The sequence below is a fragment of the Nasonia vitripennis genome, chromosome 2 (assembly GCF_009193385.2).
Source record: "Nasonia vitripennis strain AsymCx chromosome 2, Nvit_psr_1.1, whole genome shotgun sequence".
NCBI lineage: Eukaryota > Metazoa > Arthropoda > Insecta > Hymenoptera > Pteromalidae > Nasonia > Nasonia vitripennis.
The window spans coordinates 34,892,840-34,910,688 of NC_045758.1; the positions used below are offsets into that span (position 1 = coordinate 34,892,840).

At 42.2% G+C, this 17,849-nt stretch overlaps 3 protein-coding genes and 1 long non-coding RNA gene across 12 annotated transcripts; 1 reads left to right on the forward strand and 3 right to left on the reverse strand.

Annotated features, from left to right (window-relative positions):
* Window positions 1–245: 245 nt before the first annotated feature.
* On the reverse strand, window positions 246–3,043 carry LOC100678141. Its single transcript, XM_008218147.4, has 5 exons — window positions 1,854–3,043; window positions 1,383–1,583; window positions 1,047–1,305; window positions 796–965; window positions 246–697 (listed from the first exon to the last, which is right to left on the reverse strand). Exons 1-5 carry the CDS (start codon window positions 2,067–2,069, stop codon window positions 560–562), a joined length of 984 nt encoding a protein of 327 aa, XP_008216369.1. The 5' UTR covers window positions 2,070–3,043; the 3' UTR covers window positions 246–559.
* A 433-nt stretch (window positions 3,044–3,476) lies between these two features.
* Window positions 3,477–13,525, reverse strand: LOC100117481 (serine/threonine-protein kinase D1). 5 transcript variants are annotated; one of them, XM_003424097.5, is made up of 13 exons: window positions 13,364–13,525; window positions 10,356–10,626; window positions 10,149–10,280; window positions 9,867–10,072; window positions 9,449–9,728; window positions 9,213–9,373; window positions 9,077–9,135; window positions 8,873–8,996; window positions 8,652–8,784; window positions 8,405–8,587; window positions 7,577–8,326; window positions 7,415–7,500; window positions 3,477–7,246 (listed from the first exon to the last, which is right to left on the reverse strand). In XM_003424097.5, exons 1-13 carry the CDS (start codon window positions 13,400–13,402, stop codon window positions 7,070–7,072), a joined length of 2,601 nt encoding a protein of 866 aa, XP_003424145.1. In that variant the 5' UTR covers window positions 13,403–13,525; the 3' UTR covers window positions 3,477–7,069. The 5 variants fall into 5 exon arrangements, with proteins under 5 accessions (XP_003424145.1, XP_032453436.1, XP_032453435.1 ...); XM_032597545.1 differs by lacking the exon at window positions 13,364–13,525 and adding an exon at window positions 11,362–13,324; XM_032597544.1 differs by lacking the exon at window positions 13,364–13,525 and adding an exon at window positions 11,358–13,324.
* Window positions 13,526–14,119: 594 nt separating this feature from the next.
* LOC116416350 lies at window positions 14,120–16,277 on the forward strand. Of its 5 annotated transcripts, XR_004344671.1 has the most exons (5): window positions 14,120–14,158; window positions 14,243–15,137; window positions 15,213–15,343; window positions 15,416–15,739; window positions 15,824–16,116. It is a non-coding gene; the product is annotated as an uncharacterized LOC116416350 (long non-coding RNA). The 5 variants fall into 5 exon arrangements; XR_004226790.2 differs by having other exon boundaries at window positions 14,243–15,343; XR_004226789.2 differs by having other exon boundaries at window positions 15,213–15,739.
* Window positions 14,494–17,836, reverse strand: LOC100117398. Its single transcript, XM_031924348.1, has 7 exons — window positions 17,601–17,836; window positions 17,123–17,521; window positions 16,838–17,030; window positions 16,537–16,752; window positions 16,152–16,380; window positions 14,872–14,991; window positions 14,494–14,792 (listed from the first exon to the last, which is right to left on the reverse strand). The coding sequence occupies exons 1-7, from the start codon at window positions 17,668–17,670 to the stop codon at window positions 14,610–14,612; spliced, it is 1,410 nt and encodes a 469-aa protein (XP_031780208.1). The 5' UTR covers window positions 17,671–17,836; the 3' UTR covers window positions 14,494–14,609.
* Window positions 17,837–17,849: the final 13 nt, after the last annotated feature.

Genomic DNA, 17,849 nt, shown 5'->3' on the forward strand with positions numbered 1-17,849 from the left:
ATATATATATATATAGGTATAGGTATGCGGGTGTGTGTGTGCGTCAGATATATAGCTTCCGAACCCGTTAAGACTCGGATGAGCATTGAGAAAGATGCCGATGTGAAAGTTACTTTTGTGTATAGCATATTATAATGTGCGGTATTAAGAAATTTTTGCAAATGTTGGGGAGCGAATGTGCACATTAATACTTGTACGTGATCATAACTGCGTATAGGTATAATAATGAAACGTAATAATTGGTTTCAATTTTGTATTGATTGAGTGTTATAATTATTGCTGCCTTTATATCATATCGTATAGCATACGCAATAAACTATACTATATACATATTACAATAAAAAATATATAATAATGAGTAAATATCTCCGAAAAGTGGTGTGCAATAATTTTTTACAATTTTTTTGCAAATATCAATAAGCATGTATATTTCGTTTTAAAGGAATAAATTTTAATTTCTACTTGATCGATGCAGGTATACGTTACAATGTCGTATATTAACTTGTCATGCGAGTTCTTTCGCATTTTAGAAATTTCGGCTCTTACATCGTCATGCCAATCAATAGCGAGACGGTAGAGCCGAGTCCAGATAGCCGAGTATTCGGGCAGTCTCTTCGGGAAAATGGTCAACCGATCTTCTCTTTCGTCCGATAAATATTGGAGCCGCGTTGCCGTTGTTCGCGCTTCGAAAGAGCATCTGCGAAATCAATGTTAAACGTATCCGATTATCAGCATACGATTGGATTCACGATTATATGCGCAGGTGTATTATACGATATCGAGGGATCGACCTACCATGACTAATCTAACCAAGTAAACGGCGAAGGTCAGAAACGAAATGGCCATGAGTGTCCCTTCCAACGAAGGGAATCCAATCCCGTGCTCGTGCTCGTCGTGGTACTCGTGGTGTCCTCTCGCGTCTCTGGGCATTCGAGCGGGCGAGAGAGCAGCACTTAACCGCGATTCTGCGGAAAAAATCTCGTCAGCTCCGTGTAGGTATCGATTATCTCGAACGCGCTGCAGGTTTCGCGTAAATATATAATTACCGATTTCGCTGACTAAAGTCCGCTCGAACAGTTTCAAAAATCGTATTTTGCCCTTGAGAGTGGCCGGTTGCGATTGGAGCGTCTTGTGGACCCGCTTGAGAAGATCGATCGGAAGATAGTCGAGGAATCCCTTATTGCCTTCCTCGGCTTGTTGGCTCGTCGACGAGTCGCCGGTCGTGGCTTCGGTGCTGGTCTCCAGCGCTTCCGTCGTCGTTCTAACGTCCTCGTCCTCATCGTCCTCGATCGGCGGCTGCTCGAACTGCAGGAATCGTTCGTTGTTTAAGTATACTCGAAGGATAACGATCTCATGGCTCAAAGAAAACAAAGAAAATATACCCGATTAATATTGTCCTCTTCCTCGAAAGTTTCCACTTGGACGCCTTCGTCGGTCTCGGGCAGATGCGTCTCCTCGCCGACGATGCTGCCGATGAGCCTCTCAGTAGTATAGGTCGCTATCGTTGGCGAAGGTTCGTTGCTGGAGTAGGCGGGACGTCGCCGGTTCCCGGGGAATCCGCTCACGTTGCGCAAACCGATCTCCTGGACGAATTGAAATTTTTTTGAATTCGTCCAATGTCGGACGCGGGTTGGGCTTAATAAGGGAGTGGAAAAAAGCACGGCTTTCGGCGCTTTTCGGGAAGGACAAATTAAGAGTAAAAAATTACGGCCTGACGAACTCGGCAACATTTCTCGTTACGATTAATTTCCATCGCTGTAAAAAGAGAGCACTGCCGGTTTTGACGTCCTAACGCACTTGTGGCAATTCGCACAATAGATAACCGATCGCGCACAGAACTGCACTGCACTTACTTGATGAAAGCTGACCTTCTGGCTGAACCGATCGGCACTGCTGTGCTGCTGCTGCTGCTGATGATGAGGATGATGAGAATGATGATGAATGCTGGGTTTCTGGGGCGGCCTGTAGACCTTCTGCTGGTCGGAAAACTGGGGGATCTCGACCCACTCGGGCTGGACGGAACCGAAGAGCAAAAGCCCGAGAGCCGCGAGCCGAAGCGCCAAGCTCATGGCGCCAGCTCTACTACAACTTGTTGATGCTCTTCAGACGCACGGAGCACTGCGGCAAGATGACCGATGACATCGTCGCGGCAGCTCGGAAGTCAGACTGAGCCGCGGACCGGCAGACAGGATGCCGAGCGAGCGCCACAGCTTCTAGGACACGTATAGGGGAGCCAACTCCGAAGCTCATTATCCACGCCAGGGGATTACGCGGCCATTAGGATCGTGGACGAGGGCAGTCCGAGCGCGCTTGAAAATTTGAAAATCAACGAGCGGGACATCGCGCTCCTGGGGCTTCTACCTACGTCTGTGCCAGTCGTCACCGCAGTCGGACTTTCCATTTTTCCGAAAGCCCGCGAAAACTCGGCGGCATTTTAATGGCCAGCCTCGCCGCGCCGAATGTGGAGCTTGCGCTCGAAATTCTCCCGACTGGAACGCCAGTTCGACCTTCTTGTTCGCGCCGGGATTCAATTTTAACTCTCTCTCTCTCTCTCTCTCTCTACGAAATCATAATATCCTCCTCGCCGGGTAAAAACGAAATTGCTTTGATGCACTTTAACACGGCATTCCGAAAATCGCGCGTCTTTCGGCGGCGCAGTGATACTTGGTTTGACAGTTATTCAAAATTATTAATTAATTATTGCCTTTCTAATTTCACTGTTATCCTTGAGCTTGTTCTCGCTTATCGGAAGAGTCGATCTAGCCCGCCTACATTCTAATAACTTTCTAAAGTGTCGTTATAGGGCACTTGAGAGAGCATTTATCATTCGTACGCGCCGCCAAAGCGCGGACACTCTACTCTATAACAATGCGCGCGCGCGTGATGTGCCGCAGAGGCGGAAGACGCGTATCACGCGCTTGACATTTTGTCACGGTACAGAAATTTTAGGAACAGCGCGTTTCTCTCCAAGAGCAACACATTTGCCGTAACTGTTGTTCGTAAATTGAGCAGCGAGCGCGCCCGCGGATACACGCATATACGTTATAACAACTGCAGGCCATTTATCACTCTAATTCAATGTCGTATAGTTAATGTTTATGCAAATTAACCCGCGGCTGTTTGAAGAAAGTCTTTGTTCGCGGCCTGATGGCGATTTCGTTTCGATTTTTAAGGGATAATCGCGCTGCTGTACTTTCACCCCGCCGATGCGCGCAATTCGAAAATCGACGCACGATGTTGTTAACTATAGTTAATATATATTATATATGTGTAAGCGAGTTACGCGCGAGGCAATGTCGCATTCCCATTGTCAGGCAGGCCAATTAATGCCCAAGTTTAATTGGAATGTTAATGCTCTCGAGATCCAAGTTAAGGTAGCTCGTTAAACTAATCCATGCAAGCGGCTAGTTTTATACTTCTCCAACGCTTATATAGATAACGCTAATGCCAAGAACGACGACGAGTGCAACACAGGCTTTTCGAGAGTAAAAAATGTTTTTATTTTTCATCATCAGCCTCTCCTTACAGAAAGACGAGTACATTTTTCATCGTGTATGCATTATTATAGTCATCTGAACAACCTTATAGATAATACTGTTAGATTTGTAAGCGTTATATGCCCGCGTAAGTAAATAATATATAATTTGATTCGATGTTCAAGGTGTCGGTGAAAAAACGCCTCCCGTATTCTCTCAAAAGTGTTGATCTCGAGTATGTTCGTTTATTAAATATAATTTATATCCATACCTATCCTACATTTTATAATGCGGTGTAGTAGTATAATATGTAGTAAAATCGATCGTTAAACTATCTAATTAGGCCATCCTCCATAAAGAATAAACGTTTGTCACTTTGTACCTTCGCGTCTCTGCTATATACCGATCATCAACAAACTCCTTTCACCTATAACTTTGTGCGACACACAGCTTACTATACTGCTGCGCTTCCTTTGACACAAGATTTATCGTATACTTCGGCGACAAACTTTTTGTTCTTTCTATAATCCGTCTTAACGCTAATTATTTTCTTCGTTATATCTATACAGCGAATCTTTATCATACAGTTATTAATATACGTAATCAGTATTCCGCACCCTTCGCAATAATACTATGGGTATTTAAGCGTCGTCTCGTCGGCTTCAAGTGGGACATGTATAATATACATATAAAGACGTATTTTTATAACAGCGTTGCCCTAGACACTCTTTTTAATTATCAACTTTATCAATTTATCCATGTAATCACGTCGACGGTTAAATAGTGTATGATGATAATTATGAACAACTTTTTCAAAACAACTATGTACACGGTGCGATTTCTGAGCCAAATATTGAACGGTGATCGTGTTTAGATAACGTACGTTAATACTATAGGTACTTTTTCTACACACCGTCAACGAGTAAATCGTTCTCTTTATTCAGATTCAGATTTTTCCACGAGTTTTTATCTTAAATCAGGCAGATGCGACGTGGATAACGACAGTTTTTGTGAATCAAACATTAAAATACATACGTTTGTAACTGTCACAAGAAAACGTGCAATATAAGTGGAACTTTTATGCTCGAGACAAATAAAATGGGAAAAACTTGAATTTTGGGATAGACCGGTAGATAGAAAATTGGTCTTCATTAGTGTAAGGAACGAAAGAGATTGGAATGTATCAACTGCAATTTTATTGTATTCACGAGTGTATATTATGCTTATGAACATGTGTATAATGTTTGTTTGTAAAAATAAAAATAGAACGTATATAAGTATGTGGAGCAACATATCTTTCCTATAATTAGTGTATACTTTTAAAAAATTCGATACGTCACACGTGCACATTCAATATTAAAATAAAACAGTATCATACCCAGAAATATTAAATAATTTCATTGGTTATTTTGGGCCTTATTTCGTTTTCTTTGTAGAAACTTATCGAGATTCTTCGAATAAAATAATACAAAATATCGAGACGAAAAATCTTAAAATTTCAATTACATACATTAACATACGTAAATTTTGGAATTGTTCAACTTAATAATAAGAACTCAAGTAACTATAACTCGAACATTATCTTGCTAATATAATAAGTATGATTATTTATCCTAAAAATGCGGTATGTATCAAGTAGTTCATCATCGATACTCTCGATTAATTAAAAACTTTTAAGTTACGTGTCCTTCCGTACAGCTATCTCATCTATAATATTATCTCGTACGCCAGGTATTCTCGCAAAAAATATATGCACCTTAAACAACTTTTAGAAACAATGCTCATTTTCTTTCATTTTTTTTCGGAGCATACATTTGCATATAATAATGCACGTCTACCTATAATCTTAACTCGAGGTCTCCCTACTACCTCATCGGTGTTAAAAGCAAGTTTAATTCATCCTATACTATAATAAATCTTGAAAAATCCGAGTTCCTCTCAACTCTTGAAATCGTTACGTGATTTATTAGTTCGAAAAAAAAAATCGAAGGCCTTATCGAAGGGTCTATTTTCTATATCAAAATCCAGTACACATTTACGCGTTATTTTCTTCGGCTTCTTGGTTTCCTTTAATTTTATGTACATACATTAGAGCGTTAAAATAGAATCGATCGTATGTCATTAACGTATTTTTCGTTTTGTTCGATTGAAAGAAATCAAGTTGAAGTTTCAAGCATATAAAATAATACTCTCACTCGTACACGCATCATCACCATTTCCGGTATCATCTCCGGTACAACTAGGACAGAAGCATGTGCGTAAAATCATTTGGAATGTTTACATTTTTGTCAATTGATGATCTTGTAAATTTTTCTTAGATAAAATAACGACATGTATAGGGCCGAATTGTAAATTATTTGAATACTGCGTTATCACAAAACGAATCTGCGCAATCCTGCGTCACCGAAACAATGTAGCAAAAGACACATGCTTCTCCAAAAGGCTTACAACGAATTATAAATGTTTAACGATTATTCTATACTGGTTCCCCTATTTCCTTTCTTAACTTGATACAGCTATATCGATCGATTATAAACACTCGGATTTAATGGAATAGCTCAATAATGTATAAAATTGTCGTAATATTGTATTATAAAATACGTAACGTGTATACGTACTAGGATCAATTATTTATGTTGAATTTGCAATCTTCGCCCATTGCCCACGTTTACTCGATGAAAATTTACTCTAAACTTTTCTGAGTTTTGATTGAAAATGAATATTCAATCTGTGGCACAAATAGTAGGTACTCTAGTAAAATGCCAAAAACGTTATTTATTCTTGTGGTTCCTTAATAGTTTGACGACCGTGAGATCGCTTTTGTCATTCCTCGCCACAATTCATAGTTTTACATATTTAAAAAATATTATCAATCAGTTGGTTGAGTTTAAAACGTACGGCAGAGTCTATATATCAAAATTTTAAATTGTAAAATTCATTATTTAACAAACCTATGTATTGGCGTCATGTCACCGATGAATCTTCTCGATACTAGCTATATTGACGTTATATAATATAAATACCTTCGTCGGCTACACGGTGCCTTATATTCATGAAAATTCATATTGAACCTCATTTCCGAAGAATGCATAAAAATTCACCTGTATAAGGTCAAAGAGTTTGAAGCGCGGTACATTTTTTCTGCTTTTTTAAATTATATATATATATTTTTTTTTTTGGGAATCTTGGCAACGGCGACCTAGTTCAATAAAGAGGCAAGATCGTTCACTGAACAAATTGGCTTTGCCACAGTTATTGCTAGATGGCAAAAAACTTGCAAATAACCAATTGTCAAGTCAGCAGTCTCGCGCACCATACCCTCGAACCAGACGTCTCACCCCAGAAGCATTATTCTCGCTTGGACCAAGCTGACGCAAACGAACGCAGCGGCCTCTCGCAAAGCCTCGCGCACGAATGAAGCAACGGCAAGTAGAGGAAGAACAAGAGGAAGCGGAAAAATATCCTCCCTAGGTGTATCCACTTGGTCAAGCGCGAATGAAGCGTCGCAGAATGTCGCGGGCGGCGCGCAGCCAACCCTTGTTAAGCGGAGGCGGGGGTGGTTGTAGATCGTTGCTGTCAGGAGGCTTGGGGTGTCATGCGTTTTCGGCGACTGCGGCGCTGGACCCGTTGCTGTTGTCGCTGCTACTGCTGCTGCTGTTACTGTTGTTGCTTGCTTGGCCCAGCCAACGCGCGTCGTCACTTTCGTGCGTCAGATAGCGACAGCCCACGCGCGTCTCCAGCTCGCGCAAGTCGCACCATGTCTGGTAATCCTTTTTGCGGTTGTAAAAAGAGAAGAAAGAGGGTTTCATTTTTGGTTTGTTTGGGTATGTGTTTAGCTGGGAGAATGGGGATCGCTTCATCCTTTCGAGATCGATGAGTGTCGAAAATGTTGTCTACCAAGAGTGCATAACTTTTAATACAAAAATAGAAAAACTTACTTGTAACCAAAAGTGCAGCAAACTCTTGTCCACGGAGAAGCGTTTTCGCTGTTTAACTTGAAGCAAATTGTTGATCAAATCGATAGCTGCAAACGATATTATTAAATTAATTCAACTAGTTTTGTGTATACAAATAAAAAAGAATAGATGATCGTTGTTTACCGTCAGAAGAAATTTCTTTCCATGGATTAGGAGGGTACATGAAGGCAGCATTTTGGATTTGTTCATTGATGTCTTCGTCTTCGTTAAATGGAAAAGTTCCACTCAAAGATACATATACTATAACTCCGACGCTCCACATATCCAATGAACGATTATAGCCTTTGTTTCTCAAAACTTCGGGCGCCAAGTACGCTGGCGTACCAACGACGCTTCTTCGGAAACTCTTCTCTCCTATGATTCGGGCAAAGCCAAAATCGCACAATTTCACCTGAGTGAAATCGCTATTGCTGCTTAGTAAAACATTTTCGGGCTTCAAATCACAGTGCACTATATTTTTGCTGTGTAGGTGCTTCAGCGCAACGAGAATTTGGGTAATCAAAAATTTCGTGATTCTTTCACTGAGTCGTCCCTTCTCGGAGCTCAATATCATTTCCAGCATATCGCCCTTCAGCTTCTCCATAACGACAAAAATCCTTTCCGGGGTTTCGAACATTCTTTCTAGATTCACAACGCCCTGGTGCGAAAGGTTTTGCAAGATAGCTACTTCGTTTTTTAACTGGGCTTCTTGTTTGGTTGGAAAGCGAAGTTTGTCAATGACTTTTATGGCGACCGTTCTCGAAGTTTTGCGATGAACTCCACCGTATACAATTCCAAACTGACCGGATCCTAAAACTTCATCAGGGAAAATCTGATAAAGTTGTGACATGTCTGTGATGTTTTCTTCTGGTTCTGTCGAGTCGGAATCTTGACCTAAAAACGGTAATACAAATAAATGAAAATTATATAATGGAAGTGAGAGAAGAATCGTAAAAACTTTTTGATACGTACTGGAAGAAGCACCTGTGACGGGCATCAGCGCTTGCCGAATGCTTGTTTCCCAAGATCTGGCCAAATGAGCGCCAACTCCGCTTTCCGGGGGTGGCAACTGAGCTCTCTCATTACCATATGATAAATCCTCTCCAACGTAATAATCTATGTTAGCCGTTCTCAACTCGAAACAGTGCATGGTATCTGAAGCAAAATCATAGCGATAATGTAAATAAAAATAGTCAGAAATTCGTACATAGATGCTTACCAGCATGTGGTGTTCTGGCAGTTTCAATTGCTAATATCTCAGACAATGGAATCTCCTTATAATATTTCGATCCAGTATCGCTTTGGAACAACGTTATTGCTTTTGTGTCAAGTCTCCAATAATGCCTTTTTCTCTGCAAAAAAAAAAAAATACAAAATCCGATTAATACTTTTTTATTCAAACATAACGTTGTTCCATACTCTTTATCCTTAATCACTTACCGAAGGATCTCGATTTGTGAAATGTACCATCCATCCTTCTTTCAATACTTTCGAACCTCGTCTCTTGGTATGCTTTACACTCTGAACAATTCTCATCAAAGGTATATTATTACTGGGTGTAGAGCTAGAATTAATAAACGCATACATGGATTATTTCGAAAATAATTATTAAAAATAATGTTTGATAAGCGTTATGTATTTTACCTTGCTGGTCGTGATCTATCCAAATCTTCAGAAGATACATCGCGCGTAGGTGTGTGATCCTAAAAATGTCAGAGCAACAGTCTGTAATCTATTAGTTCATCAAGAATGTTAAATTTATTTAACTATAGCAGCTTACAGTATAGTCCCCGTTAACTTTGCCATTGTCATCTGACATGAACGGCATGTGACTAACTGGTGGTGGAGATTCTGTGTCACTGTCATTGTCTCCCTCTTCGTTTCTGCCGTCACATCTACCTTCTGGCTCGCTGCCAACTCCACTGTCAGGGTACTCATTGCCTGATAATGAAAATAAATGTTATTGTTATAGCTGACTCAAGTAGCAATGCAAATTAAAACGATTCCCCTATTCACCCGTGATATCTGCAGGATTCTCTCCTGTACAGTCTTTAGGTATTTTTTCAATGCATTTTTTGTGAGCGTTGTACTGACAGTCTTTGCATTGCAGGCCTTGCTTGAACAAGCCTCGCAACAATTTCTTACAGTATCCGCAGACAGTCGGGCGCGTATAGGTGTGAACTACAAATGTATGCGGGATTTTGACGCGAGCCGCCAGTTCGCGCTCGACCCAAACTGGCCGCCCACCCAGGGAAGGCGAACGAGATTGTTTCGGAGTGATGATGCTTGGGATGGCCTAGAAAAAAATACGATTGATTTTAAAAAATAATTGTCTTTATTGTCTCTTCTCCAGTATTTATCGTCAAAATAATTTGCGCTGAATTTGTTATTCTTATTGAATCTCTAAAATCTAAAGCTTTTTAAATAAACGTACCAGAGTACTGTTATTTTGGCTGGAATTTGGAGTAACAGTAGCACTGTGGTTATCATCGCTTGCACTGGTAAGACTACTGGTAGAGCCTTGGCTAGGAGATCTTGGAACATTTAGGAATGTGGAGCTTCTTCGCCTCTGGCTCACATCTTGTGAACAATTGTTTGGAGCTTTTACCACGCATCTTTTGTGAAAGTTCATACCGCATCCTGCAAAGAATTTGAAAAGCTTGTAACGTGATGTACTACAACATGAGCAGAAGAATATATTTGTTGCGAGTCCCACCTTCACATTTGAGCCCTTGTCGAACAAGGCCAAAGAGCATTTCACCACAAAAATCGCAAAATGTAGGCGCTTTATAAGAGTGTACGGACAGTGCATGTGGTCGAATTGGAATCTGTTCGCTTGGCACTTGAGCTAGAGGAAGAGAGAAATTTGAATTTTTATTAATAAAAACATAAACTTATGTGAATGTAAATAGTGATGACTCACCTGATATAACAATTTCAACCAAAGTTTCATCGATGACCTCAGTTGTGTTTGTAATGAGTTGCAAAATATTGGTGCAGTTGTAATCATGTTTGAAAAGAATTAGTCTTTCGAAGAGTTGACTCAAGCCATGGTCAGGACACTTGGTATTTATGAAATCGCAGGCAAACTCCTTGAGGGACTTTAATGTCAAGCTGCCTGCCTCCACCGAGACAGTGTCTCGTATCAAGCCAAATTGAAAAAGAAATGTGATTTCTGAGCCCTCCATCTTTATCTGTAGTCAGTGAAAGCAGAGAAAAGCATTTATTCAAATGAAGAAAATTGATACGGAGTCCAGTGCTGGAGCATCAAGATGTATCATCTCTGCATTCAATTATGAGTTGGGAAACAATGGAAAATTATTGGATTAGCTGCATATATAATGTGGGTAGAGCGTGAAATCTTATTCCCGTTTCTATAAATAGGGGCATTGATGAAAAGTTTGAACAATGCAACTGGGAGGCTGGCGATGCAGGCTGAGATAAATCCTGGAGGCTGAGCACTGGCAACAATGCCAGCAGAGGTGTCAAGCAAGTAAACAAAAGCAAGCGCTTCTATTTCTCTGCAGGACTGCAGAGGAATAATTCAACACACAATGAAATCTCACACAAGAAGCGCGACAAGGGTGAAGTGCATCTAGGCAAGGGCAGCGCGGCAACGGTGAGACTGGTAGTGGTGACACTGGCACAAAGCGGAGCGGCGCAGAGAAGAAGACAGACTGTCAGAGCGAGCGAAGACGCGAAGGAGAGGAGATTTACAAAGTAACGCAGGAATCCGGCGAGCGGAGAGCGTCGTGCCTGAAAACTAGCCCAGTATGACACACATTCGTCGCCGATGACATTTTACAGTTATCTCTCGAGCTGGCGCGAGGCTCCTCTTTCTCTCTCTCACACACACAGACACAGTCCGCACCGGCGAAGCGAGACGACTCCGTAAGTAGGTACAAGCGAAGGCTCAACAACCTACCTACCTCTCCAGCTCCACTCTCTCGCACACAGACAGGCGCGTACAACACAGCGGCGCAAAGCAGCTCTGGCAAGTCGTGGCTGGCTTTCTCGGCGGCGTCCCTTTCTTGCTGCTGCACTGCATTCCCGACTCGCCGAGTTTTACTCCCGAGTGCCGCGACCGCGCCGGCCCTTTCTCAAGCTGCAGTAGCTGCTGCTGATACTCATCGTGTCAATCCGTTCGCGCGCGCACACTAGATAGCGGCTGCGGCGGCTTCTGACGATGATGCTGGAGCTTTTTGCGCGCGCATGTGCCGCATGCGTGTGCCGATGCTGATAGCTAGATAGCATGCCAGGTTGTGTATAAGCCGCCGAGAGGTTGTATATAGCGCCGCTTGTCTCGCGTTCATGCCCTTTGTACGCGGGTGTTACGCGTTATCGCGCCGTGATCACGGCGACGAGTTTTTCGGCCCCACTTGCGGCCAGGTTGTCGCGCGAGATGCTGCTCGCGGTGCTTGAAATACGAACTTTGGATCGATTGTTATAGCTATAATGCGCACTTTTATCTATATGCAGTTCCACGCGGTGATGCATTGTAACGCGCGCTCTATATCTTGATTGATTTGCCGCATTGTACGCGTCGAAAATATATTATCAGCGTGACTCCTTATCGCTAGGCAGCCTTGGCCGCGGTCGAAATATTTTAATCTCGCTCGGCTGCGTGCAGAGCTATACAGCAGACAATGCAGGTACGCCGCGGGGCGAAACTGTTCTAACCTACTTCGGGAAAATGTTAATTGCTGACATGCATCCACTCGCGCGTCGAATATCCGTTAAGATGGGGAATTTCGAATCGACTGGGAATAAAAAAGTTGATAAACCAACAACAACGCGGTCTGCAGTACTATACTGACAAAGCTCTCGCTGCAGCTGATTGGTTATTAGACTCGAGCGAGTTGCTGTGCGCGCGTATTCTCTCGTGTATATACCTTTATATACCTCCCGCGGTTTATTGTGCGGATGACTGCGCGCATAGCACTCGTGAGAGAGAGAGAGAGCTGAGAAGGATCTCGCATTCGTTATGCAACTTATTTTGTTTCGCGCTCCGAATTTCGCTCCTGCTTTCGAGCGAATACATCATGCTGTTGTTGCACACATTGTACAACAGGCGATATTCCATAAGTAGGAACATTTATGTCGGAAGAAGAAAGGAACTCTGGCTTTCGGGAAAGACGGAATAACGCCGATAAATTTGCGATAATAGACTAAAGTGCGGCAAAGACATTTCGATCGCTTCGGCTCGCTCGATGTGTTGGGAGCTTTTTGGAAAAGAGAAACGGCAGATAATAATTAAAAGCGCGTAAGCTTGTTCGGCGTAATCTCCTCGCGTTTTATTGGACTTTCTCACAAAGAAAAGTCAGCGCGCGAGATAAAGCGATATCGGCAGATTTTCCAATATCCAGAGCTCGCTCGTGTTTGCGCGCTAGTGACCATCTCTCGCGAAATCCCGTCAAAGACGGAGAAGATGAATTTCCCAGAACGTCGCGCAACACGTGAGGCTGTCGATTTCGTCAATCCGTAACGCGCGCCTTCGCGACTGCCGAGAGAGAGAGGGGGGGGGGAGATCTGATGGTCGCGCGCGCTTGCGACTATCGATCCGCAATAATCGTTTGACCCACTTCCTAGAGACCGCCGTGCTATGTGCAGGGATTAAGGACTCTTATTCTTCTCTCGCGATATCCGGTATGGGGCAGGGGCGTCAGCGCCGTACGAGAGAGAGAGATTCGGGCCGATGCGGCTTTCTCGAAAAAAATCTGCTCCCTTTAACGACGCGATTTCAAGGAGCTTTTCCTCGTCCAAAAGTCGACGGAACAATCTGCGGTAACTTTGCAGCTGTATTGATTTTCAGCGGGTTGCGGAACATTGTCAACTTAGCGTCGCTAAAGTTCGGAACTGCGGATAACGAGTCCGGCAGTTTCGAGTATAGGTATACCAATTACATCGGTGAGCGAAGAGACAAAAACTCACGTCGATCCGAGTCTCGGCTTCCCAGCGCTGATTCCGCATCCGCTGCTCTCGATCTCGGCCTCGAGCGCGTAAAGCTCCATGTGAACCGAGGTGCAGGCTGCAGCGCGAAACGACTCCGTCGACGCTCGACACGCTACTGAGGCCGTCTCTCTCGCGCGCGCTTCGGCACCGGCTCGGCGAGCGGTGCATCCATTCATGCGCGCGCCTTTTTTCGCACACACGCTCCGCTATATATATATATAGCCGAGGGCCAGTCAATGGCGCGATCATCCACTCTACTGTCACCCCCGCTCGCGCGCGCGCGCAGCTCGTCCATCCCTATACTGCGATAACGCGGTGGTTGGACTATCGAAGCTACGCGTCGGCGGCCCTTATCTCTCCGCACCGTGCTTTTTTTTTTCAAGGATGCCCGCGGCGCTCTTTTCCTCGTAATTGCCCTTGATGTATTTCGAACGTACGAAATGTAATATAGATTTTGTTAGGCTGCGTATGTAATACACTCGTATCGTGTCCTTTCGCGTCATCGGTGCACGCAATTACACCGCGTACATTATATACCTATACTTGTGTACGTACGTGGATAGCGATCGAAACAAGCTTGCATTGATTTTTTCCTCTCTCGCTACAGCTTCTCTGCTCCTTTTCTTCCGTTACGTACGGCCTGATTTTCTCTGCGCGCGTCGACCATTGTTTCTCCCTCTCTCCCTTCTCTTCCTTTTTATTTATTTTTCCCGCTGGCTCAGGTATACGCACAGTATAACACCTGCAGAGGAGCCTGACGTAAGACATTACGGGGTGAGAAAGAGAGAGAGAGAGAGAGAGAGAGAGACGATGAGTACGGTTTTCCACTCACTTCTAATTGCACTACTTTCATTTCAGGTAGAAAAACTCAATTGAAAGCAGTTATATTTATATGCGCGCGAGACGAGCGCGGGTTTTATAGAGCGGAATAAGTAGAAACGCCAGTGAGGAATCAATCTTTCGGACTAATTGGAAATAGCTTCGGAAAATTGCGATTCTCAGCGAGGCACTCACGTCTCGTAATGCTGTCCCAAGTGAAAAACGACGGATCTGGCCAGACGTGCTGATTGACGGCCGCTTTAAGTACAGCAATTAAAGAGTCCGCGAAATTACTTTACTAAACATACGCTTTATTTATTGTCACAGCTGCGCGGGACAGATGCATTACTCTCATACGTTTTCTCTGCAACAATTGAAATAAAAATATATAAACAATCGATCGATATCATTCGTTGACGGATTTAGCAGCCTTGTCAACAAAGTTCGCCAGCTTAACATCTCGCGAGGATAAACCGTTGACGTCGTGGGACGATAACGTGATGTTGACTTTGTTGTAGACGTTGAACCATTCCGGGTGGTGGTCCATCTTCTCGGCCTGCATCGCGACTCGCGTCATGAATCCAAAGGCCTGTGAAAGTCGTTGAAGGTAAAAAATCAGTGTCTCTCTTATCTTTCAATTGCGATGGAGATTTAATTCAAGCTCGTACCTGGTTAAAATTCTTGAAAGCGAATTCCTTGTACAGGGCATCCCTGTTGGTTTGGACGGTCCAGCCATTCGTCAACAGAGGACTGATGTCCTTCTCTCTTTCTTCGGCGGTTAGTTTAGGCTGAAATTAATAGCGAACGATTGATGAGAACGCGGATAAGTATATGCAGTAGGCGTGTCGCTAACAGATTATGCGCAACAAGCAACTAAGTACTCGTGCGTCACATTTTACTCTAGTGATTTACAGTAATACTGCTACTTGGCCTCGTACGTTATACCTATTGCCCGCCGGAAAGGAGCATTATTTTATTAGAATTGTCATAAGTATAATCTTCTTTACAGCATTTGTAATTCAAATCATATTCAAGGTCAGGATGTAGTTCCGTCACTGCGGAAACACATCAGCCTTTCAAGAAACGAGTTTATTCGTATACGCGGATATAAATACGAGATGCAAGTGGAAACTTTTACAAGTTAAAGCTGCCCGTATACATCACGATGTAAAATGTATATACGAATCTCGATAAAAAGCATTTCAATTTCAGAATCTCGGACGACTTTTATCACACATACACACGCGCCTTTCACTTTTTGCCTTCTTGCGAAATATTGATTGTGCCGATGAAGTAAATAAGTGAGCGCGACCACTTGTTGAAATTCCGACGCTAGATCTTCGGGTATAAAGCTCTACTACCTTTACCTATACGAAATATAACAATTGAATCGCACAGGCGAATGGAAGCAAAGAATCTACGTGTTGAATTTCAGTCAGTAATTGGCTTTCTCCGAGTAAATAATTAGGACACTTACCATTTTCTGTTTCTTCGATGCGAGAGTCGCCTGCTGTCGTTCGAGCGTCTGGAACACTTGTAAGCGCAATCGACCGATGCCATCCCTTCCCAGCCTCCCAAACATGGCCGTCATGAATCTAACCTATATGATTTTTTTCGTAGCTACCGGTTTTCGAGATGGAACGCTGTTTTTGAACTTTTTAACGACTAACGAAATGCCAACTGGGAATTATTAGATAACTTGGAAGAGGGTTCGATGAAATGGCAAAAACAGATTGCAAAGACAGGCGGAACACGAATTTTGTCTGTCAAACTTGAGATTTCCCGGGAGCGGGAATAGCACGCGTATCACAGTTGGATAGTTCGAAAATGACTGAAGACAAAGAGTTGTACAAAACGAGTCTTAATCTTTTATTAAAAATACACATAATTTATAAACTTTAAAATTTGTTTAACCCAAGTATTAGTTCTTTTTCCTTTTAAAAACAACTTTGGGCAGCCCGGGCAAAGGTAACTTGAGCATGACAACCTTTTTCTCTGTTTTAGATGGAGTTGCTAGCATCCATCTCGCAAGGTCCATGAGTTTTTTATGACTCATTCGGAACATCAACGTGAACATTGACAAAAAGAGTTCTAAGTCCAAGGTATAATTCCAGATCATTAACGCTAGGATTATACAGTGACAGATTCCTTTGTCTTTCATACTGTTTGGTCGTTGTCTGAAAATTGGATGTCTTTTTAACAACTATTCTTATGTACGTGGATATTTTTAAATGACTTTTGTAAATGCATTTCAAGCGCGATAGCAAATAAATTTAATCCACAACTTGATATTAGGATTCTTGAAAATTAATAACAAAACATTACAAGCTTACCTTCCCTGAGCACTAACCACACTGAACGTCTCGACGATGTAGGCATTTGCATCGGCTGAATGAGGACATATCTCTAGATCATTCCTCTTGGCCGATTTGATGGGGATGCTTAGCCAATTTATTACTGCTTCGATATATAACAATATCGCTAATTTGAATTTAGAATCTGAATCATCCTTGAAAGTTTCCACAGTTTTGACAAAGAAGGCTGGTTTGCTAAAAAAAAATAATTCAAATGTTTAGCTTGATACATGAAAGATTACACATTCAAAGTTTGTCCATTTGACCCAAGTTTACGCACTTGTCCATGTTGCTTTCGCCCAAAGTTGCTGCTACTGCATACAAAGTTTTCAAAATATTCTTTGGTACTATATCTTCGATGTTATATACATCTGCTTCTCTTGATGCATCTTTATTGCAAGGTGGTAAGTGTACACCATCTATGAAATCATCGGTTGAAGAAGGTTCAAGTTCTGATCTCTCTATTTCTACATCTAGAAATAATAATAAATTTGTTTATCATGGAAACACATAAAATTTTGGACTGGAAAATTGCATCATGCATTCACTTAAGTTAAAAACTTACTGGATACAGTCTTTTCCAACTGATCCTTCACATTGTCAACATTGACTTTCATTCTCTCATACTGCTCAGTTCTTCGTTTAACTCTCTTAGAACCAAACTGTTTGTTCAATTCAGCTGTTTTGTCTACATTATCATCATTGGTGTCATCAACGTGTTCATCCAGCACAGGGGCAACATCCCATCGCTCAGCTTGAATTAATCTGACTTTTCCAGTTTTCTTGTTGTGAATGGCTAACATTGTGTAAGTCAATTCTTTGTTGAGATCAGGCCTGTAACCTTTGTAAACTACTTGGCCATTTGACATTGCCAAAACAGTTTTCTTTTTTTTCTCATCATTGTACAGGCCACATTTCATCCTTTTGGTTTCTTCATCTTTGAGTTGGCCATTTTGGAAATTCACTGCAAAGTTTTAGGCAAAAAATTAAGATTATTAATTTCTTTTCAAGTTTGTTCTTGAAATTCGTACGTTATCAGGTACCTATGATAGGTTGGATTTTTTCCGGATTGATTATTACATCTTCTATAACGGCTTCAATTGGTTTCTTCATTTTGTCAACGATAAAGACTCTGCACAAACATTTATAAACATGAATTTACTCTTTTTTACAAGGAATTTCAAGACTTTTCATGCGAATTTACATATTGAAGGTTATGTTGTTGTAACACGCGCTCGTACCGTACACGCGGTAGCCATCGCTATTCGCTCTATATCGTTTTGTAATCGCGG

Bases quoted from the DNA above. Each gene is read 5' to 3' on its own strand.
- LOC100117398 (XM_031924348.1), bottom strand. From the start codon at position 17,670: ATGAAGAAACCAATTGAAGCCGTTATAGAAGATGTAATAATCAATCCG. The intron at 17,522-17,600 runs GTACCTGATAAC...AAAACTTTGCAG, and splicing joins AAAAATCCAACCTATCATAG to TGAATTTCCAAAATGGCCAA. The intron at 17,031-17,122 runs GTAAGTTTTTAA...TATTATTTCTAG, and splicing joins GTTGGAAAAGACTGTATCCA to ATGTAGAAATAGAGAGATCA.
- LOC100117481 (XM_003424097.5), bottom strand. From the start codon at position 13,402: ATGCGGAATCAGCGCTGGGAAGCCGAGACTCGGATCGAC. The intron at 10,627-13,363 runs GTGAGTTTTTGT...CACTGACTACAG, and splicing joins AAGCCGAGACTCGGATCGAC to ATAAAGATGGAGGGCTCAGA. The intron at 8,997-9,076 runs GTAAAATACATA...TATTAATTCTAG, and splicing joins GATAGATCACGACCAGCAAG to CTCTACACCCAGTAATAATA.
- LOC100678141 (XM_008218147.4), bottom strand. From the start codon at position 2,069: ATGAGCTTGGCGCTTCGGCTCGCGGCTCTCGGGCTTTTGCTCTTCGGT. The intron at 1,306-1,382 runs GTATATTTTCTT...CGATTCCTGCAG, and splicing joins AAGAGGACAATATTAATCGG to TTCGAGCAGCCGCCGATCGA. The intron at 698-795 runs GTAGGTCGATCC...TTGATTTCGCAG, and splicing joins ACTTGGTTAGATTAGTCATG to ATGCTCTTTCGAAGCGCGAA.